Source organism: Cajanus cajan, chromosome 1 (assembly GCF_000230855.2).
Source record: "Cajanus cajan strain Asha chromosome 1, NIPB_CcT2T_4, whole genome shotgun sequence".
NCBI lineage: Eukaryota > Viridiplantae > Streptophyta > Magnoliopsida > Fabales > Fabaceae > Cajanus > Cajanus cajan.
Window position 1 is genome coordinate 32,251,438 of NC_138517.1, and position 24,450 is coordinate 32,275,887.

The window sequence follows — 24,450 nt, forward strand, 5'->3', positions numbered from 1 at the left end:
ACTCCATATCTACACCTCTCCTCTCAATTAAAAGACGCGTTTATTCTTAAAGGCATTGAATTGAATTCAAATTCACATTAGAAAACTTTGCACACGAAAATGGTTAGTAATTATAAGAACAACGTATGTAACTCCATACGAGAAGCACGTGGTTATATATAAAGGATAGCATGGGCACAAGATTGTGTAGCTGCAAAACATCATTGAATTGTGTATGACTTGTAACTGGTTAACATCATGCAGATGATACTGATAAGTGATAAGGGTGTGCAAATATTGACCTCGCAATTAATGTCTAGTATGTGCAAGACCAATTTGTACCCAAAATATCTAAAACCATGTCATCTAATTCAACAAGTCACGTCTTTGTTTTCTTTTAGGTACTGAGGGACATTTATTATTATTAGGCAATGATGGAAAAAACTCTTCTTTATGATAAGATCAGTAACATGTTGAAGGATGTTAAAGAGAACATATATGGTAATTTTATTTTTTGACTTTATATATAATACAAAATTATAATAAAAAATTTGAATATTATAATCATCCTAATTAAAAAAAGGAAACAAATTGCTAAAAGATATTAAAATAAATTAATAAAAAAATTATAAATCTAAATAATATCTTAAATATTACAAATTTTTAAAATATTTTTCAATGTTCACTCACTCAATTTATTTAAAATTTGAATTATTTTACTAATAAATAATCTCTTAATTAAAAATTTCTAAATAACTAGATTCAAAACATTTATCTTTTTAAAACTTACCCCTCCAAGTAGCAAAGGTTTTTTTTTGTTTTTGTCCTTGCAAATCAAGCATTTTCCCTTGTACACTTTGTATCCTTATTTTAAACCAACATATCTATAGTCTTGCCATGTCCTCTCCACTCTCCCAATAAAATTATTGGACGCAGTAGAATGTATATACATACCTCACATTTTCAAAAGTTTGGATAACACCTTTGTGAAGCTTCGTTCTTATAGTCCCAATGCATTTAACCTTCATTTTCCCACCATTTCCTAACTTGAATTGATCAAACTCAACATTAGTTTTTAAAGTGTGAAACATTTTTTGGTCTTTACCAATATGTTTTGAGTTAGTAAAATCTATTACATTTTGATTTAGCAATTTACTCAGTAGTTGCTAAATAAACATCATCATCATCATCAAAGTTATGAGTTATATTAGCTTGGAGTTATCATCATGTCTCCTCGTAGTTCTCAATTTTTAATTTCCTCTCTCATTCCTTTGCATATTGATTGCATGTGACATTTTTTCCCACAATAGTAACATTACACTTTACTTATATATCGTTCTAGACGTAATTGAAACTTTGATCTTCCTTAGGCCCATATTGTCTCCATGAATTACGTACTTTTTCCTTGCTCAGAATGTTGAGAATGTTGCACGACTAGTGTTTGACCTTCAATATCAATATTTTCTTTTGTCATCATTCTCTCATTTTTTTTGTTAGAGTAATTGTCACCTCATCTAACTTCAATGATGTTTTCCCTACTAATAACATTTGAACTAAACATTTATAAGACTTTGGTAGTGAAGTTAACAACAACATTTGCTCCTCGTCAAAAAAAAAATTCATTTACATTTAACAATTGACATACTGGCTGGTTAAAATGATTAATGCAATCATGAAGATTTCTTCCCATCTCCATTCTGAGTTAATACAACTCCATCTTCAAACATAGGCAATTGGTCAACACTTAGACGCATAAATGCTCTTGAGCTTCTCCTACAAGGCTTTCAATGTTGTCTCCTTTAACACATTGCACTTGATCTTAGGAGTAAAAGTTAACCGAATCATGCTCACAACCTTCTTTTGGATCTAACTCCATTCTTTTTCCTCGATAGTATTTGACTTTTTATCTTTCAAAGCTTGATCAAAATCTCGTTGCACTAAAATATGTTGAATGGTATACTGTCAAATCGTAAAATTTTTCTTACCATCAAATAACAACATCTCAAACTTTTGTGCATTCCCTGTCATAGCTTTGATGTCACTAATGAAAAAAATCATCATCACAATAAGATTATTCACACATCCAAAGATCTTCAATGAAACACACATTGTAATTTTATTTCTTGGCTCATTATATAAAGCAAAACCATAATACAAATTTTAAATACTAGAATCATCCTAATTAAAAAAGAAAAAGAAACATATTCCTAAAAAAACATTAAACAAATTGATAAGAACTTATAAATCTAATAATATCCTAAAAATTACAAATTCTTAAAATAACTCTTTCAATTTCTTCTCACTCAATTTATTTGAAATTTAAATTATTTTTTCAATAAGAAATTTTTAGTTGTTAAAAAACCTTAACTCATCAAAAATATTATATCCTAGTGAAAAAATATATAGGATGCATTGCACTTAAGTTGTATATGAGCAAATAAATAATATTAAAGTTAAGAGAAATATATATTATAAGGATAAAGTGAAAAATGTATTATATTGACAATGAGAACACTTTTAGTATAAATGGATAACATCATGTCTTTTTATAAATAGGCAACAAACTAATAATTCTCTACCAACAAACACCTATTTAATTATATCTCTAATGGCTCCCACTAGGTATTTACAACACTTAGCTTGGTATGAGCAATACAAATACAAATAGAAATAGAAAAGAAAAGAAAAGAAAATTCAAAGAGAAATGTGAGAAATACATCCGCTAAAAATGTCATGAGCAACCTGCTCGTTATTTATAACCGATATATTTATGAAAACTTTCAATAAATATTTATGAAAATTTATTCAACCAAGCTCGTTATTTATAACCGATATATGTCATACTCTAATGGTATCCCTTGCAACCTGCTATAAACAAATGATTGTGGGAGAAGGGAGCAGATACACGAAAACCCTTTAGAAGCAGGAGCATTACAAGTTTTCAACAAATAACAAGATGTTATTAGCAAAACTTTATATGTGGAATAAAATAATCTAGGAGTCTCCTCCTTACACCTGCTTACCTTTACATCTATTAAACACCATATTATATTTTCATGAATAAATCTAACGCCGTACCTTATTACCACAAGTTACAAAGAATATTACAGGCATAACTTTTCTTTGCTGACCAAACTAGAGTCTAGAGCTATCTTGAGTATCCATTGGCCAGAACTGGGATCCTCACCTTGTGCCCTCTGTTTCCCTTCATTAACACCTCTCCAAAACTATAGGTTCCTGTCACTGAGCGAACAGTGAGTGTCACGGAAAACTTACGTGACGCACCTGCTTTGATGGTCATTGCTGGAGGGTTCACGTCTATGGCAACTGCTGGTTGCATCCTTGCTGTGATCACGTAGGTTTCTTCCTCGTCAGCAACATTTGTCACAGTGCGTGTGACTATTCGAGTTCTTACAAGATGGGAAACTGTGATGGATGGAGTGTTTAGGTTTGATGGGTGGCCCATGGTGTAGTTACATGGCGAGTTTGTGTAGTTCTTTATCTCATGAACATCAATGCCAGGTGTTGTGCACAAGAACCCAAGATAATCCTCGTATCCTGCAAAATTGGTTAGGCAATTTTATTTTTCTTGCTTGTATTGATACTTTGATTTTTTTTTTCAAACGTAATTTTATCTTTTTTCTATGTCCCTATATTAATTTAGGTAAAAATTATTATTTTTTACTTATGATTAAACGTGATTTTTCACATCGTGACTTCAATTTAAACTCGCTCTAAAATTGATCACTGGAGCACGTTTTTAGAAAATTAAGAACAAATGCACAATATAGGAAAGAGAACTTGCACACCTTCAGAAACATATATTTAAGAACTAATTTTAGCAAGGAAGTTTCCAAAAAAACTCTTGATACAAATCTTTACCATCAAGGAACAGTTTTAACCACGTTTTAAGTGACTTTTCTGTTATGGTACCGTATAATTACATCTCATGGTCATACATACCTAGGCTATCGTGGCCGCAATTGTGGTCGCAGTGATGGATACCCAAAACCCTAGGACATTTTTTAAAACTTGATCATTAATATTTTGTGACTCATTTCCATTCTCTATTGTTTAAAAAAAAAAAAAATGTTGCCACTTGGACCCAATTCGAATATTTTGTCAGAAATTCCTGAATTTATTGGTCAACTCAGAACAGAGACGTGCCAAGACAAACAAAATAGTTACATTAGAGGGAGGAAGTAAACAAACCTGCATCAAAGATAAGGCCAGGGTCCAAGGCTGCTCTTGGATTAACGTGCCCACTCCCATAATCAAAAGGAGTGGCTTTGACCAGATTCATAGCTTCTGTTTCAGAATATTGCTGTGCTAAAATAGGATTTCCTGCTCTGTCTAGAGTTGTTGATGTTGTCATCAAGGCTGATTTAATGGCAGCAGGGCTCCAATGTGGATGTTTCTGCTTTATAAGAGCTGCAATTCCAGCTATGTGTGGTGCAGCCATACTAGTCCCAGATATCATGGCAAACCCCTTTCCTGCTCAAGTAAAAACTGCTTAAATAAATCAAATTCTATGACATGTTGATGATGATATCCTCTATCTCTTGTTTTTCTTCTATCTCCCTTCCTTAATCAAGCAATAATTATTCCAATAATACTAAGGAATCCTGCCACGTGTAACAAACAGTCCTTCAAAGAAGTAGTTTCTATGAACACATTTGAAATTTTTTTTTTTTTGGATATTGCTAATTGAACCTAACACGTTTACCCTACCTAGAAAACTGCATTCCTAACTTACTTAAGCTAAGCCCAGTAGTGAGCCGCTATGATGTATCGATACGATACGTGTATTAGATACGACACGTATCTGATACAATGATATGATTATTTTAAAATATATAGGATATGATACTTGTAAGATACGTGTTATCATATGTATCAATGTTCATATAATATAATAAGAATTAATCACCTATACACTGTCAGTGTAAAGTTTTTTTACACGGCCAACTAATTATATTTTTTAATTGTGTCATGTCACTATAAACACATATGACACAATTAAAAGATATAATTAGTTGGCAATGTAAAAAACCTTTACACTGACAGTATATTGGTGATTAACTCATAATAAATGTTACTTGTAATTTTGATCAAAATTCATAAACATTAAATATATAATTGCTATTTTGCAAATCCAAATTAAAAACATATTTATTGTATATTACTAAAAATAAATAAATTATAAATCATTTCATCATAAATTACTTTTTATTATTTACAAATAGAAATAATATTACCAATTTCATTCCTTTCTTAAAATTATCTATATAGAAAACAATTTTTATTTATAGTTTATCATAGATCAATATTTCTATGTTTCTATATCAAACATGGTTACATATCTTATTTATCTGTAATAGATATTTCATAATTTTTCAAAAATTTGAATATTTTATCAATAAGTATCACCAATAAGTATTGGTGAAGTATTTGAAAGTATCAAAACTAAATAAAATTTTCATAATATTTTTAAAGGTAAGGATACTTCATTGACACGTATCGATGAAGTATCCAAGAATATCATATTGGATACGTATCAGATATGAATACGTGAAGCAAATTGAAGTATCGGTGCTTTATAATAGTGAGGTAATTGTTTAGCTGTAGGCAGAAACTTCGAAGCATAAAAACTTAAGCGGCAATTTAGTCAAACCATTACTTACCGACATAATTTGGTTCATCAGTTCCATTTAGAGACCAAGCACCCCAAATCAATGAACCCGGAGCTAATATATCTGGTTTGAGAAGATCTGCCTCTTGGAAACTAAAGTCCTTTATATTTGGCCCTCTAGCAGAAAACAATGCTACTTGTGGTGCAGATTTATGGAGAATAGGCATCAAACCGTCCTCAATTTTACCTGTACCTTTGAAACTCTTCACCCTTCCAGTCCAGTCTCTTGGTGTGGAGATATTATAATAATCTATCAGTTCCTGAAAAATAAGAATTTGCATTTCCAAATAATTTTAAATAGCACATACTTTGTGATCATAAAAAAAGTATTGATGAAAGCATAAAAAAAGGGAGATTAAATAAGTAGCTGAATATTAGGCTGTGGATTAAGTTATCGACTACAAGAAGAAAATGGAATATGTTAGCATTTATCAATATCATCCATATCTACCTAAATTTGTCGGTAAAGCTAAGTTAAGTACCTTAGACTTGCTGACATCTGTGATTAGAATCCCAGGAAGGCCAACAGGGACCGGATCAAATTTTGCTCCAGGATAAACATTTTCAACACACAGAACAAATCCAACTGCTCCAAGGGCCTTTGCCGTTTCTGAAACTTTCTTTATTGATGCAGAGCCAACAACAAAATTGTAAGAATAGCCACAGAGAAGAATGTTTCCCTTTATTAAGTTCTTATTTAAAACTTCTGGCCTCTGGCAGTCAGTAGGGCTGTACTTTATAACCGAAGAGTCTAGAAGCACATCATTTGCAGCAACCAATGTGTATGTGTTGTTTAAACGTGTAGAAGCTGCAAAAGCCCATAGCACAAAGTATATAAGAAAACTAAACATCAAATAAATTGTGGACAACCATAAATAAGCTTTGGCACATAAGCATGATGTTTGCAGAACACTCAAGTGGCTTTAATTATCTTGAAACAAGTCGTGAATTTGCTTTCCCACCGACACAACATTTATAGCTGAATCCAATTTAATAAAACAAACCTAATGAATTTATATTGTTAAACAAACCTTATGAATTTATATTGTTAATAGTGTGGTAGAAAGAGTGTATTAAATAGTATGTTACTAGCATTTATCTTTTCACATAGTAACTTGTTACATGTCTCATCAGAATGCCTTAGAGAACCAGAGGTGAATACCATTCAACTATCCCTATATTTATTTGATAAATAAAACATGAATGAGCAAATACCAATACTCAATACTTTTTTCTTCAACCTTAAACCTATTAAACTTGATACAATTAAATCAAGTTAATGGTTTTTGTCAGTTATTGTAAACAAAAGTACGGAAGATTATGCCAGGTCTTATTCTCAAAATGATGGACCTCTACACTTGGAACTAATTGATGTTATTTGCAGAACGTTATGACTGTTTTTCTTTATTTTGGGTTTCTTTAGATAAACTTCTTCGAAAACACTTTTAAAAGGAAAAAATAGAAAGGAAAATAAAATAAATTTCTTAAGTTAAAATCAGTTTATGCATAAACTAGTTTATTTTCTCTTCCTATTTTTCTTTCTTTTAAGGGCTTTTAGAGAAATTTATTCAAACAGATCCTTTTTGTTTCTATTGTCTACTGGACGCACGTGATAACAATGCTAAAATAATCATGAAGTAAAGCAGTAAAATGGAATGAGACTCATTCTACTTATAGAATGTGTTTTTCTTTACTTTTTTTTTCCTTACCTTCACCAACTACAAATAAGATTTACACCAAAATCAACATTGTATCTCCAAATACCAGTCCAAGGTTAAGAAAAATACATCCTAAGAAACATAGTAGGAAGTTGGAAAACTCACGTGACAATCCAATTCCAGCTATGATTTTTCCATTTCCAAGGATCAGATGGTTTTTATATCTACGATCATCAATTGCTGCTGCTACAGTCGCAATCCATGGACTATATGAAACTAATGACTTAGGAAAAGGACCACCATTTCCAGCAGCCTGTGCGACAAAAACACCAGCTTTCACAGCTCCAAGAAGTGTAGCATCAAAAGGGTTCAAAAATGAAGTTTTGGTGTTTGATGGAGGACTATTTGGTCCAACTGAAAGGCTAAGTATATCCACCCCATCATGCACAGCCTGTTCACTTTCAATTTTAAATAATTAGCCGTCTTGGGATAAAATACTAACAATTAAAACAATATAAGACTATTACTGATTGTTCAATTTTATGATGAACTTGAATATTGAATTAAAGCTTTTTTATTCGAAAATAAAAAGACTGATTAGGAAGCATCACTTCATAAGCAATTCAATGTATTGCCTCAAGATCAGTGGAGTAAAACATGAGAGAGATTTTCATCCCGAGTCATTCATCCAGAGTGAAAGAGCCAAAAAAAAATTTCTGACATCAATATATTGTAAGACGATAAAACATTTTGAGATAAAACACCAACATGAAAATACAGTGCATACCTGATCAATTGCAGCAACTACATCTGCAACAAATCCTCCAAAGAGTCTATAGAGTGCTTTGTACACAGCAATCCTGAAGAGAAAAACATCAAGGCTTTAAGAATCAAAATTTGAACAATTAGGGGGGTATGAGTATCATTCCTCACCTGGCTCGGGGAGCCATTCCACTTGCTTTCCCAAATTCATGTCCGTACATCCTCACAGGTATTCCATTTCTTCCAGCTGCAATAGAGGCTGTATGACTGCCAGATGAAGATGAAAGAAGAATCGGGAATTGTGAAACAAAAAGAACAACCGTTATCAAATTAAAAGATATGGCTTCAAGCATGACTACTGGTACTATCAAATTAAATGAGTTTTTATAATATTATTATTATTATTATTATTATTATTATTATGTCAAGCTTCCAACTTCTAAGTGAAGAAGTTACTAAAGAAGGAAACAGGGCCTAACCTCCCATGCCCATCCCCATCCAGAGGCGAAGCAAAATCAACTATAGGGTTGAATGCCCCAGCAGCTATTGCAGCTCGAGCAAAATGTTGTGCTCCAATGATTTTACCATTACAGAAACTTCTTTTGGTGTCAGGATCAACTTCACATTTTCCTCTATATCTGGAAACTGGCCCATATGGTTCAGTATTATAAGTAGTAAAACTTGGATGGTGAGGATAAATTCCAGAGTCCACCAATCCAATCACAATGTCTTCTCCAGCCCGATCATGGCCTCCTCCTGAAGGCCATACCCCAGTCGGAAGCCCCAAAAATTCTGGGGTATGTGTTGTGAGCCTCTTCACCTTCCAGTCCCTCTCAACAGACTTCACCCCAGGAGCATGTCTAAGGGTTTCCGCCTACTAATATAAGAGGACAACATATGCTAAGATGACATTCAAAAGCTCAAAACTTATTATCATTAACCACATCATTGTAAAAATGCAAGAACACAAGACATCACCTGTTCTGGCGAAAGATCAACAGCGAACCCGTTTATAAGATGTCGATAGCTATAGAGCTTATCGTACGTCCCACTCTCAAACAGCATCCCCAGAAGCATGTCGTGTCTCTTTTCAAGGTGGCGAGCGTAAGAAACAACAACTTCACTGAAACAAGATTAAAATATTACAAAAAATAAGCAAAAAAAAAAAAAAATCAACATCCAGCTCTCAGTTCATCACTCACTTGGCATTAATTTATGCAAGAAAAAAAAAAAACCACTTTGTAGTTTGTTCAAAACAGAGTGATGCGAAATAACAAAAAAAAAAAAAAAAAATACTAGCCGAATTCACTAGTCAACCATATAAGAATATCACCACTTTATTATTTAATATGGCTTGATACATTTTTTTCAAAAAGAGTTATATTATTCATTAAACAAACTCTTATAAAACTTTCTCCAAACTACAATTTTTTTTTTCTCTTTCTCTTTTCCTTCGTCACGTCAATTATTTTTTCTTTTTGATAAGATTATTTTACTTCCCTCTCTATCCCTTCTCTTATCATCCCATAAAATTCGGTAAATAAAACTCATCTAAACACAATTTCTTCGTTGACCAACAGTTGACAAATTTCCACCATTCCATTCTTCACACAGCATTCAATTAAAAAAAAATTAAAAAAAAAACGACCAAATTCAACTCCACCACCCGATTCCTACATTAGCAACCACAATCCTGAAGAATTAAAAATCTATCAGCAAACACTACTATACCTTGTGGAATCAACCTTATCATGATGATGATGATCATCATCAGATTCCACCGCAGTGGCTTCAAAGCCATCGACACCGCCCTTGTAACTCACAACAGGCTCTCCCTCAACGGTCACTATGTAAATCTCTGCCTTGGCAGACACCACAAGGCAAAGCAGAATCGGCATAAATACACACCCGAACCTCATTTCTGACCAATGCAGCGCCAATCCCAATAAATATAGAGTGAGGAGCACGAGATCTGCTTCACCACCGCACCAAATAGTAAGAATCAAGAAAACAATGTTAGAAATAATCCAACAGAATCAGAGCACTAAGAGAGTAACATGGTGAAGAAGAGAAAGGGAAATTGAGGAAGGCATTGAGAATGGAAGTTAGAGAAGGAAGCGGTGGGAGTGAGTGAGTTGGATCGGAGTGGAGAATAAAGGAGTTAAGGGAAAAGTGGAAGGAAGGAATCGTGCGAGAGAAGAAAAGGAAGAGGGAGAGGCATTGGAGTGGGATCGGGTGCACCAGGGTGCTGATCGGAGATCTAACGCTCACGCTTCATTCCTGTGCTTCGTCTTTGCTGTGCCATGAAGGACCAGAGACTCCTCCATATATGCAACCTTATTATACTCTTCTTTTCATTATTAAATTCAATACACAGAGGGGGTTAGGTGCTATTATCTTTTCTAATCTACTTTTTCTTCTTACATAAATACACCTCCGAGACACATCTTTTTATTTCATGCTATTCAAAGTTACTATATTATCATTATCATTACAAAATTTATTATGTTTAATATAAGGCTACTAAATAAATTTTTTTTAATTATGATATTAGCACAAAATATTTATTATCAAAAGTAATGATTAAATGTGTGGTTGTTTTAGGGTTAGTAATCCGCTTCATAGTATATTTTCACGTCAATTCTCTTCAAAACATGAAAATTTAACCACACATTTACCTGCACGATAAATCTAATTTGAGCCACATTTATGAGAAGTAACAATGAGTAATTTTTACTGATTTTGATCATTTAGACGTAATTTTATCATTCAACTTACGTTTTGAATGTGTTTCCAAACACATATAATTTACTTGCTTCTAATTTGACGTGAAAAATCACGTCACTACTATCGAACTAAACATATTATAATTGTTGTGAAAGATTGAATTGTAAAAATTCCTATTTAAGAATTAGAAGTGTACATAAAGTTGATATTGTCATTCTAATATAATTTATTTTATATAAACAAAATAGTTAAAGAGATAGAAATGGTAATGATTAAGTACATTTTTTTTTAGTTCGTTCCTAAAGTATCCACCGTCGATAGCAGTGACTAATTTCCTCGCTATGTTGGAGGCACCTTAAAAGGTGAGATAGCTAGCCCCAAAATTTAACGCAACTGCATACATAAGGTAAGATTCGAACCCCTAACCTTGCTTAAGCGTGGATCAACCCCTGTTACATTCATACGTTATAAATATAATATATTTAATAAGAAGTTCGTGTTTGATTTATGGTATGTGTAAAAATTTATTAGACTAATGATAAAATATTGCAGTGTTTAGAGAAATTGCAAAAATTTAATAAATCAAAAGTAAAATACTACCAGTGATATATTAGTATTATAAGAAATGTTAAAATATGTAAAATTATCAACATTAAATTATCTATTTTTTTTACTAAATTATCAAAAACTCAGATATTAACTTTAGATAGGAAATAAATTAACCTTTCTTAGAGATCATCCTCACTTAATATGTAGACATTACTTACCAGAAAATACTACCATGGTTAAAAAAATGTGTGCGGGGTTTATTATTATTATTATTTTCAACATTTGCCATATTTCTATGTTTGGTTTGGCGGTCAAATGAAATGGTTGTTTTGTTTTCCGAAGCGCGGCGGCGCAAAATTAGCGGAATTATTGTTGCCTATTTTTACCTGGTTGTTGTTTGTCAGAGAAATTCAGACTTGTCCTAAACTCATAACCAATTCATTAATCAGTTATTTATTTTCTTCCATAAATTCTTATCATAGTTTTTTAGACTAATAATTCATGTACTAATGGAACCATTTTTAAAACCGTCATAGTAGATTTTCATAATAATTATTTTAATAAATTATATTTATCATAAAAACATTTTATAAATCATTATTAACATAATATTTTGTTTGTTAAAACAATTTTAAATTTTAAATGTCTTGCATTTTAATTATCAAAGAAACGATCATTCCTTAAATACTTTTTAATTTACATATTTATATTTAACTTATATTCATAAAATGGTACAACCTACCGGATTATTGTTACTGAAATGAATTTATTGTTTTAAAAAGAAATTAAATTTCCTTTGAATAAACTATCAAGCTTAACCTGTTGTTTCTTTATTGGAAAAATAGAATGGAAGAAAATAGGAGAAGAAAAATAAGACAAAAATGTCGAATTTGTACCATTTGTTTAAAAATAAGAAATGGAAGAAAAAGTTATTTTTACAGACCCGTTAGGAAATGTTTTACCTCCAAATTGAAGTAAAATAGAAGGGAAATGATTTTTTTTTTCATTTTGATTATAAAATTTAAAATTATAATAAATAAATTATATTGAAAAATAAATTAAATATATTTTTTTATATCATTATCAGTAAATTCTTAAGTCAAATAATCACATGTTATATATATTTTTCCAACATAAAATTGAATTTATTATGAATAAAGTCCAAGAAAAAAAAATTAAACATATTTTAACACATTATATATTATTAAGATAATCTTTATGTTAACCTTAGTAAATAGTGAGCAAATATACTATTTAATACAGTTTACATATAAGTCAGTTAATAGTAAATATTAAGTTACAAATAATGTCTTAAAAAAAAGTTTATAAAACTTATTTATATTTATAATTTTTTTTTGTGTAACAAAAAGAAATGTGTCGTAGAAGTGTCTTAATCCTATAAATTAATTGTTGATTGATAACAAAGGCAAAGGGCACCTTTTAATTATTCTATTGCAACTTGGCCTAATTGAGAAGCAATATCCATGATTAATTACTACAATAATATAAAGCACTCTAGTATATGGAAACCTTTTGGTTATTACCACTATGGTATATAAGCAATTTCCCATCTTGGGATTTTGTTGCCCTTTAAAGCTTTGACACTACTTTTTCATGTTGTAGTGACATTTTGATTAGCTTGCTAGAGTGGGTTTAGAAACTTTAACCACGAATTTATGTAATTAATATGGTGGTATATATAGATTAAGATAGATTAAGCAAACATTGATTTATGTTTTCTATATATTTCGGCCCTGTTTACGTTTTTGTCAATATTTCATTTATTACTCTATTTATTTTACAACAATATCCTTTGTAAGCTTTTTAGTTTTAATTAAATTATTTATTATTTATAAAGAATGAAAAATGTTAATTTTATTCTTATTAGTATTAATAAAATAATGTATTTAAAAATTATTTTAAACATATAAAATATTTAATAATATTTTTAGATCATTATAATTTTAAATAACATATTTTGCAAGGGCTAATTTTAAAAGGTTAAAAACACAATATTGACTAAAATAGCTTTTTTATTTTTCCCAATAATCAAATAAGATCTCAAGTTTAAATATTGTAAATAAAAAAAATTATAATTAAGAAAAGAGATTATATTAAAGATGATTAATCAAGTTCTATAGTTCAAACACTCATTAAAAAGTTGAGGAACATTTCACACTAATAATATAATTTTAAAAAAAGTTTGATTTCGTAATATTCAATGGCCAAATTTGAACTAATTATAAACATATGCTCTTTATGTATACAAATTATAATAATTATCATAAACGAGATTGTTTTTAAAAGTTTCTTTTTTAGTTTAAATACATTTCTGTCTTTCAAGTATAATAGTTGTATGATTTTATAGTCTCTCAAATTTTAATTTCTTGAGTATCATAATTATACAATTTTTATCCTCAATTTTTAATTAAGTAATTTTAGTCTCTTAAATATTATAATTATATAATTTTAGTCTCTCAAGTATTGTAATTATACAAATTTTTACTTATTCAAGTTACATATATTAATAATTTTAGTAATAATAAATATAATATATATGAATGAAAATTATAATATATATTATATATATATATAACTTAAATAGGTTAAAAAATGTATAATTGTGATATTAGAAGGATTAAAATTGTACAATTTTGATACTTGATGAACTAAAACTACTCAATTAAAACTTTAAAGACCAAAATCGTACAATTATAATATTAGAGCGATAAGAAATGCAATTAAATCAATTTTTTATTTTAAAAATATAATTTTCAATGAGAGTAATTTTAGAAATTTTTCGCAACATATTATCTTTATCAATATATGTTTTCACTTTATTAATAAATTAAATTTGAACATTTTTTAAAAGATATAATTAATATTTAAAAATAATATTATCTAACAATATAAACTATTTGTCATAAATTTGATATATAATTTATATGTTTAAACAATTTTTACTAGTATTTTGGTTTACACATTGCACATGCTAAATGCTTATTATATATAATTAAATTTTAGAATAACTATATACTAATAAATATTGTATTTAAATATATAAATTATATTTTAAATTTATATAAATAAACAGTTTAAACACATAAATTGTATTTTAGATTTATGAAAAATTATTTATATTGTGAAACAATATTATTTTTAATTATTGACAATTTATCTTAAAAATATTAAAGTTTAATTTATAAATAAATACAATAAATAAAAATAAATTAGATAAATATTTAAAATTTTTCTAAAAACTCTTTTGTCGAAGTGAAGTCTCTAAAAATACTCTCACTTAAGATATTTGCTCATATTTAATATGTAGGAGTTTGTTATAAATTATAATATAATTTATATATTTAAAAGTATTTATTTATTATATTTAAGAGTGATTCAAGGTAAGATAAGTTTCTTGATTGATAAATGTTGAATTATATTTGTTCATTGTTGCCTGAAATTACCCTTTTGTGGCTGAGATTGATTGAATTCAAGATGAGAATTTTGCTTTTAGTGTTGCCTTAGAAGGTGTTGCACATATATATGTATGATATTTCAAAAGAAAAAGTCCCACATTGCTTAAACAACTCAAGTGTTAAGCCTTTATATATCAAAGTGTTCTTAACACTTCCAAAGGGGCAAGCAAAGGGTAGTGGGTGTAACACCCTGAATTTTCTTGTTGATTATTATTTATTAATTAAAGGGGTTTTATAGAGGTTTGTATTAATTTAAAATTATTTATGAAAATTTTTATAAATTCTATTTTTTTAGGCTGGAACGGGCTGTTCCAAAAGTGGAACAGGCCGTTCCAGATAATGAAAATAAGTTGTTTTTGAGGGACCAGAACGGGCCGTTCCAAAGAAGAAAATGACTCATTTTTGTATTTTCAGAACGGGCCGTTCCCAAAGGGAAACGGGCCGTTCCAAGGTTATGAAATTGCCTAAAGACCTTAGTTGGAAACGGGCCGTTCCAACTATGGTCAATTAGTGTTAACGTGAACTTCAGAACGAGTCGTTCTGCTTTTTGAAACGGGCCGTTCTGCTTTTTGGGAACGGGCCGTTCCAGTTGCTAAATTTGCCTATGTTCGAAGGATCCGGAATGGACCGTTCCGAATCCAATACGGGCCGTTCCTGGTACCCCCAGGTTGCCTATAAATAGGAGGTATGGGGGGGTGAAAAATTATAACTTGAGAGAAGGAAATTCTAGAGAGATAAAGGAGAGAGAGAGAGAGAGAGAAAGAGAGAGGAGGGGAAAGAAAAGAGGAGTGAGAGAAAGAGGAATCTCGAGGAGAAGATTCTGCCCTAGTTCCGGTCCTTGTTTAATGAGAGAGGTGGAGGTTCTGCCCTAGTTCCGGTTACTGTTTAAGGAAAGAGAGGAGGAGGTTCTGTCCAAGTTCCTATTTATCCAGGTACGGGAAAAAAAGAGATTATTTGTATGTAGAGTACATGAGGGAATTGGGTAGAGGAAGAATTCCTTAGGATTATGATTAATTTTATAATTATTTTATTTGGAGAATTATTAGTTCTATTAAAATTATCTGTGTTGAGGTTTATAAATATGCCTAAGTGTAGGAATGATGATCTGGGAAGAAGAATGAATTGTAAGGAAAATGCGGTGAGCTAGATTTTGGAATAATTAGGGGTTTTACTGTTTATACTAATTATTCTATTGATTATTATATTAATGAAAGTTATTGCTATATTACTGGTTAAGAATGAATGATATTGATGTGAATTGTTTGAGGGGTATGTAAACCCTATTTTGTTGAGCTTATTGTATGAATGTGATTTTGATTGTGATTGTGGTGCCTCACATCGATGACTAGGGATGACACGACCCCTGGGTAAGTGGTGCTACAGGGAGGGCGTGACCCTAGCATGGTGTGGGATGAGTAAGACAATTAACACACACCACTTATGTCGTTTATGGCAGCCCTAACATAGGGTTAATTGCAAGAGATTGTATTGATTGTAATGTGATTGTGTTTCCTCACACCAAATGACTAGGGATGGCACGACCCCTGGGTAAGTGATGCTACAGGGAGGGCGTGACCCTATCTGGTGTGGGTTGAGTGAGGCAATTAACTTGTATCACTTGTGTCAGATGTGGCGAGGTCTTGGCATAATGTTAATTGTGAGATTCGCATGAATTATAGATGTTGAAATAATTGTTATATTGATGTGAATGAGGAAAGGTAAAAATGATAATGTTAATTATAAAATCTAAATGGATTGTGATGGATTGATAAATTATGGTACATGCTCGTAAATATTTTATTAAATAAAGAAATATGATGAGATTTTAATATGGTGTGTTTGGATGTACTTTGCATATAGATATCTTCTTTTCTCACCGTATAAATTGTGGATATTTTAGGTGGAGAGGATCCAGCTGCAAGTGACATATAGGATGCCAACAGTTTTATTTTGGGAAATGCTCTAATATTGTGACATCGGGGCAAAGGATTTTTAGGACGAAATATTTATGTGAATTTGGTACTGTAATATTATTTTGAAAACAATTTGTAAAAACTCTTGTGTTTTATGTTTGATATTTCTATTAATGTGGTTGTCGAAGTTTCTCATGTGAACCCTTTTACTGTAATTGAAAGATTTATTACAATATATGTGTTGGGGTAGTAAGGGTGTCGCATTTAGTGGTATCAGAGCAGGTCGATCCAATCGGCCATGAGTTATGTACTTATTGTGATTCTGTTGTGTACTTTGACAGTGTTTTGTTTGTTGTATACTTTGATGATGCTTTGCTTTGATAATGATGATGATGATGTTCTCCTTGTGCTGATATTGTAGAGTTTGATATTGTTAAGTCATTTTGTAATTAGAGGAATGATAGTCATGATAGTATTAGTTAATACCATTATGACCGCTCTTCTTCATTCTTATGATTGCTTATTTGTTTGATACTTGTAGACCCCTAAAATTGTCCGGGTCGGAAATAAAGCTTGAAGACTCTCGAAGACTGAAGGAAGATCAGCCAGAAGGACTCCTGGAAGGCCCTAGGAGGGTTCTCTGTAGGTCTAGAGGTCTTAGAATAGCTTAAAATAAGGAAGTGGAGGGAATGAAGCCCAATACGGCCGTACTAAACTCAATACGGGCGTATTGAAGCTTCAATATGGCCGCAGTGAACTCAATACGGCGTATTGAAGTTTCTGAAACTTCAATACGGCCGTACTGAAATCAATACGGCCGTATTGAAGCTTCAATACAGCCGTATTGAACTCAATACGGCCGTATTGAAATTTCTGAACTTCAATACGGCCGTATTGAACTCAATACGGCCGTATTGAAGTTCAAAAATTTCAATACGGCCGTATTGCTCCTGTAGGCCGTATTGCGCCTATTCCCTATAAATATGACGTCAATTGGACGTCATTCCAGACTTTCACACTCAGTTTTGACTCCCTCCTTGAGTATTCTGGGGTTTTTGAGCAGTGTTCTGCCCTAGAAATCTCTCTGGGAGTCGATCCGACGAAGTTCTGGAATTCCGAGCACTTAGCTTGGAGATTCGAACCTAGTCGAAGGGAAATCCTCCGGATTTCCATAGTCAAAAGTTTTTAGGAAGGAGCGAGCGAGCTTGTAGAGCGAGGGAACGCCAAAAAGCTTCCCAGTTTTACTCAATATATAAAAGCACGCTCCAAGAGGTTTCTTCTTAAATCCTTCCTTTTACTGCTTTTTGTGTGCATATTTAAACTGTCATCATGTAAATAGTTAATTTATAATTGCTTAGAATAAATAGGGGTAATTTAGTAATTTTACGCTATTATTTTAGAAATAATCTGTCATAGGGAACCCGAAAGGGGCGCTGTGGGGTGCTAACACCTTCCCCACGCGTAACCGACTCCCTTACCCGACTCTGGTTGTAATGGCCAAAGTTGATTTATAAAATCAATTGCCTTATCCCTTTTTCCAATGTTTTGAGTAAAACATTGGTGGCGACTCCACGAACCCTCCTTTTGCGAAAACCACTAATCCATGGAGGGTCCCGCTTGGGATTAATATGGATTGGTGAATCATTTAATAAAATTGCTCGTTTGACAAGGTCTCAGTTTGAGAATACGTCATTCTAGCAATCCATATTTTTAAACAATTAAACGAGTCCAACCATCCTTCGCGAATGCCGAAAGCCCGTTTGGGCCGGTGGCGACAGATGGCGACTCCACTGGGGAAGCCTTGAGAGTCAGTCCCATTTAGTGACAGATTATTTTTAACAAATAATAGTTAAAATTACTTTATTACCCCTCACTTGTATGATAACATGTTTATCTATTTGGCTTTAATAACTGTTGTATGTTTAATTTTCCGCAATTGTTTGAAATAAAATTGCACACAAACCCTTGCACACAACAGTTCCCTCTATACCCGGGGGCATGAGTGGTAATCCATAGGGAGTGGATGTTAGTACGGCCGGTTGATGGGTTTATAGGAGCCTATGAGACCGTTGTCGGAAAAACATCACTCAAGGTGATAACCATGAACTTGAGTCCGACGGTGCGTTGGAACTTTCCATCGACCTACGACGAGAGGAATTGGGTCCCTATAATGGGGGCACCTTGGGGGCCTTTGACCAAGTGAGAACAGTTAGATCCTCCTTGAATATGCACTTTTCTGCAGGAGACCCCTACCTCGTGATTCGCTCGTGACTGTTCGTGGATGAGTGAATTGTTTGTGCATTCGTTATGTGACATTGTTTGTGCATTAATAAATAACCTCGTGATAAGGTCTAAAGAATAATCCCCATGCATGAAAAAACCATGACATGAGAGGAAAGACCAATGTGTGAAAATATAATAAAAGTAAGGAGCATAGGCATCATTATCAATAAAACCTCATGCATCCTCATCATCATTTATAGGTTCACTAATACCCTCTCGATGTGAGTGAAAGAGACCCATGACTATTGAGATTCTCCGTTGTGGAGAGATAATAGTCTAGGGAGGGTGATAAACTTTCATCTTAAAAAGGCAGCGCCTCAAAGATGAAAGGTTATCAAGCTCATGTCAAGAGCGTATTCATGAATAAACTAATTAGGTTAAAAAATTCATTTTAGAAAGTGGCTGGTCATCTCTCTGTCCTCACGCGCGCGCAGAAAATCAAGAAGATGGACGCGATGGAGAAGGAAATTAAGAAGCTTACAGCCGAGCTCTCACAGCTCAAGGAGCAAATGGCGAAAGTGATGGAACTCATGCGTCACCACAACATACACGGGGCTGAGCACAGTGACCATGAGTCCCATCATGTTGAAGGAAAAGTGGAACAAGAGCTGAAAAGTGGGAAGCTAGTTAAACCTTCCCAATCATTTAAAGCTAAGAAGACCTTTGGGAAGAAGAGGGAAGGAGGAGTCAATGCTATAACCATTTCCTCATCTTCTTCCACTTCGAAGTCAGGAAAGTCGCAATTCAACCCTGTGAAGAAGTTTGATAAACTTCCGACCACATATAGCGACCTCCTGCCGAAGCTATTGGAAGCACGTCTTCTAGCTTACGTTCCACTAAAGAAGATTGATCCACCTTATCCCGAGTGGTACAAACCACAAGATAAATGCCTATACCACTCGGGGGCATCGGGGCATTCAACGGAGAACTGTAGAGCTCTCAAATATAAGGTCCAAAGCCTTATTGATGCCGGGTGGATCACTTTTGATTCAACAGCGCCCGACGTGAGCAAGAATCTTCGGCCAAAGCAGGAATAGAGAGAAGAACAAGCCACGATAGGGCCCCTTCATATTTCTCTTTTAGGGACTCATGATCAGTACCCGAGATCATGAGAACCTTTTCATGTAAATAAGGGTTTTTGTACATTTTACATATATCAATAAAGAGGCATTTTTCACATTACTCTCTCTTTTGTTCTTTTCTCTCTTTCCTCATCAATATTAATAAATTCTAAACCTAAACAGAACCAATAAAATAATTGTGTCTGTAATTGTTCGTTCTGACCGGGATCCAAAGGTGAAAGGTTTGAGTTGGACAGTGATGAGGAGACCATCTCTCCGGATCTGCAAAGATTGCTAGATCAAGAAACTCGTCTACTCCAACCATGTCAAGAGGAATTGGAGACTATAAATTTGGGGCATGGCCGAAAGATAAAAGAGGTCAACATTAGGACCCATACCAATGATGAAATAAGAACACATGTTTCCGCTATGATTATAATAAAATCATTCTTCATTGCTTCTTTTCTTGCTTATAATAAAATTCTAAACCACATTATTTTTAACCCTGTTTGAATAAACATGAATGAGGTTAAAATCATCTTAATAATAATAAACCCACATCATTTTCATGTGGAAGTGTGTGTGACAACTTGGAGCACCTTCCCTTGGCCTCGATAAGTGCCATCATGGGTAAAAAGAAATCTTTCAAAATAAAAGAAGCTCGGCAGGAAACCCAAAAAGGGGACTGCGCAAAAATAAGAGCAAAAGACCCGCTAGAAATCCCACGAAAGGGTGACCTAGGCAAAAGTTAGGGTTACAAAAATAAACAAAAACAAAGGTCCGCTAAAACGCCACAAAAGGGTGTTTTAGGCAAAAATAAGGACAATCAAAAAACAAAAGAAATCCATGATGGTACCATGAACCAAATTCAAAAAGAAAGGTTCAAGGGAAGCTATCCAAGTTGTCGAATCACAACACGACCTTTTAACTTCATAAGTGTTTAATCAAGCAAGCCTAAACACATAAGCCTACCTTGGCCACCCATTCTTACAAAAACCATTTTTGAAAAATAAATCCCCTCTAAAGACACAAACTTTAGAACAAAAATATCTTTCCTTTCTCTTCTCTCTTGTCCCAAAAGATTTTAGAATAATCTAGTGGAAGCATGGAGAAATAAATCATCACTGAAAATGGATCTAATCTGAATAATAAAATGGTGGAAGAACTGTGCCAAGAATTCAAGATCCAACACCGCAACTCTTCCCCATATCGGCCAAAGATGAATGGGGCAGTCGAGACAACCAATAAGAGCATCAAGAAAATAGGGCAAATGATGGTTGCCTCAGACTGGCACGAGATGTTACCCTTCACTCTTCATGGTTATAAGACTTCAGTACGCACATCTACAGGAGCTACTCCATTCTCCCTCGTCTATGGGATGGAGGCAATTCTACCCGTCGAAGTCAAGATACCTTCTCTAAGGGTAATTATGGAAGCAAAGCTTTCCGAGGTAGAATGGGTTCAAAGCCGGTATGACTAGTTGAACCTCATCAAAAAGAAACGGTTGAACGCCATATGCCATGGTCGAGCCTATCAGAGGAAAACCAAAAAGGCTTTTGACAAGAAAGTCCACCCTCAAGTCTACCATGAGGGAGAGTTGGTAGTGAAGAAATTGCTACCAACTCAAAAGGACAAAATCGGAAAGTATGCCCCAAATCACGGAGGACCATACATGGTAAAACGAGCATTCTCAGGAGGAGCATTGATCCTCACAGACATGGATGGAGAAGGACTTCGATACCCAGTCAACACTGACGTGGTAAAGAAGTACTATGCTTGAAGACGTTGCTTGCATAGGCCCGCTAGGATGAAAACCCAAGAAGGGCGTCCTAGGCAAAAGTTAGGGCAAAATAAAAAGCCCGCCAGTACAAGGGTACTAGGCAAAACAAAGGCAAAATTATCCCCGCTAGGATACGTCCTAGGCAAAAGTTAGGGGGCAAAAGAATAAGATGTAAAAGCAAAGCAAGCAACGGTCACTTGAATCGAAAACTGAAAGGCGGTTCAAGTGATTATCTTCTAGAAGCAAGCGTCTTGCAGCATCTACACTCCTGACTCAGGCATCTCACCCGAAGCGATTAAGGGAACGGGAAGAGCGACAATTACAGATATAATTGTTTAAACCAAAAATGTATAAAGCCTACCCTGGCCAGCCATTCTTGAGAAATTCCTTCTGCAAATCTTTCTGTAGAAACATTTTTGAATATCAAATAAAATATCCATTTGTTTCTTTTCTCTCTTGACCATGTGATTATGCCTCTAAATTGGTATTTCTAAAAAAAAAATTGTATGAAATTCCTTAATAATCGGTCAATAAAGAAAATTGGAGGGGTTCCTGTAAAATCCATAATCTCCTGCATAAAGGCTCACAAAAATACTCCCTCACGTCAATGACAGAAAGTCCTCCAAGAAGAAGAGGATAGGGAGAGCCACTCACTTATCTAAATAAATGAACAAAAATAAAAATTGTATTGCATTTGTGCATCACACACACATTAGTTGCACATTCAAAGACCTTATCATGAGGCAACTGCATAAAATAGAAAAATAGAAAATTGCTTGTGTATGACAGCAGCAAGCAAAATACAAAGATTCAGAAGATCAACAGCATCATACAGAATAATTGAGCCTGGAGAGGCTTGCCGAAAGAATACTCTCAAAATAATTGAGCCTGGAGAGGCTTGCCGAAAGAATACTCTCAGAATAATTGAGCCTGGAGAGGCTTGCCGAAATAATACTCGTACAGAATAATTGAGAATGGAGAGGTTTGCCGAAACAATACTCCCACAGAATAATTGAGCCTGGAGAGGCTTGTCAAAATAATACTCCTTCAGAATAACTGAGCCTGGAGAGGCTTGCCGAAATAATACTCTCTCATAATAACTGAATTTAATTTCTTTAGCACTTTTAATTTCTGTACAGCAAAAGCCAAAAACATAAAAAAGGCAAAATACAGAAAAAGCCAAATCAGAAGAAAAGGCAAAGTACAGAAAAAGCCGAAAATAAAAAAGGCAAGGATATAGAAAATCCAACAAACAATACCGAATAACTAAGCCCGGAGAGGCTTACCAAAATAATACTCCACATCCTCCACAGTATGCAGAATAACTGAGCCTGGAGAGGCTCGCAGAAATAATACTCCCCAGAGGGAACCTCAGCTCAAGCTCATGGAAAAATCCCCAGCGAGAGCTATCAAAGCAAAATCGACGCAATCCCCAATGGAAGTGCGATCATCCAAACAATATATACAAGTCAAAGGACTTAATACTTCCTCAGTGGAAGATAGCTCTCCGACTCAAAGCACTGAGCGAGGCTAAGCCTGTAGAGGCTTCCTAAATAATACTCTGGGATACAATAAGATCCCCAAATCCCCAATCGCCTACTCAAGAGGCATCCCTGCAAAAAGGAGAAGAAAATAAAAAATATCAATAAGTATTCCCCAAGTGGAATCCGGCTCTTAGCCAAACATCGAACGTCAAGCCGATACGCCTAACAGAAGAGGCTAATCAAAATCAACGACGAAATCCCCCAGCGGATAACAGCCTACACAGAGGCAAAAAATCAGAAAATCAAAAAGAGATACCCGAATAAGGATGAACCGGGATACTCCACCAACGTCAAAGGACGTCAGCCAAACATAAGGCATCGCTCAACTCAGAGAGAAAGAGCATCTGTGTCTACACCCTAAGGAGTCAAAAATTCCCCATGGGTACCAACAATGCAATGCAAGTTGGGGCACAGGAACCTGTGAATGACTGCCCATCCCCTAGACGGATCCCTGCATTAACTAGCCCTCAGTGGCACCAAAATCAAAATCAAACCGTCGAAGCAGCATCGTGGACTGTGGAGACAAAATCATCTCAAAGCCTAAAAGGCAATACTCAGCTACCCAGTTGTCGAGAGCACCGAGGTATGCACAAGTCTGGAGAGACAGTACTCAGAGTCTGGAGAGACGATACTCGAAGTCTGGAGAGACGATACTCAGAGTCTGGAGAGACGATACTCAGAGTCTGGAGAGACGATACTCAGAGTCTGGAGAGACGATACTCAGAGTCTGGAGAGACGATACTCAGAGTCTGGAGAGACGATACTCAGAGTCTGGAGAGACGATACTCAGAGTCTGGAGAGACAGTACTCAGAGTCTGGAGAGACGATACTCAGAGTCTGGAGAGACAGTACTCAAAGTCTAGAGAGACGATACTCAGAGTCTGGAGAGACGATACTCAGAGTCTGGAGAGACGATACTCAGAGTCTGGAGAGACGATACTCAGAGTCTGGAGAGACGATACTCAGAGTCTGGAGAGACGATACTCAGAGTCTGGAGAGACAGTACTCAAAGTCTGGAGAGACAGT

The 24,450-nt window shown here is 33.9% G+C and overlaps 1 protein-coding gene across 3 annotated transcripts; it reads right to left on the reverse strand.

Moving 5' to 3' along the window:
* Positions 1–2,917: 2,917 nt before the first annotated feature.
* On the reverse strand, positions 2,918–10,473 carry LOC109803452 (subtilisin-like protease SBT2.6). 3 transcript variants are annotated; one of them, XM_083059251.1, is made up of 11 exons: positions 10,333–10,473; positions 9,823–10,063; positions 9,070–9,214; positions 8,571–8,965; positions 8,263–8,358; positions 8,117–8,189; positions 7,495–7,780; positions 6,154–6,479; positions 5,664–5,931; positions 4,192–4,473; positions 2,918–3,537 (listed from the first exon to the last, which is right to left on the reverse strand). In XM_083059251.1, the coding sequence occupies exons 2-11, from the start codon at positions 10,008–10,010 to the stop codon at positions 3,128–3,130; spliced, it is 2,469 nt and encodes an 822-aa protein (XP_082915377.1). In that variant the 5' UTR covers positions 10,011–10,063; positions 10,333–10,473; the 3' UTR covers positions 2,918–3,127. The 3 variants fall into 3 exon arrangements, with proteins under 3 accessions (XP_082915377.1, XP_020220624.1, XP_020220623.1); XM_020365035.3 differs by having other exon boundaries at positions 10,149–10,470; XM_020365034.3 differs by having other exon boundaries at positions 9,823–10,469.
* Positions 10,474–24,450: the final 13,977 nt, after the last annotated feature.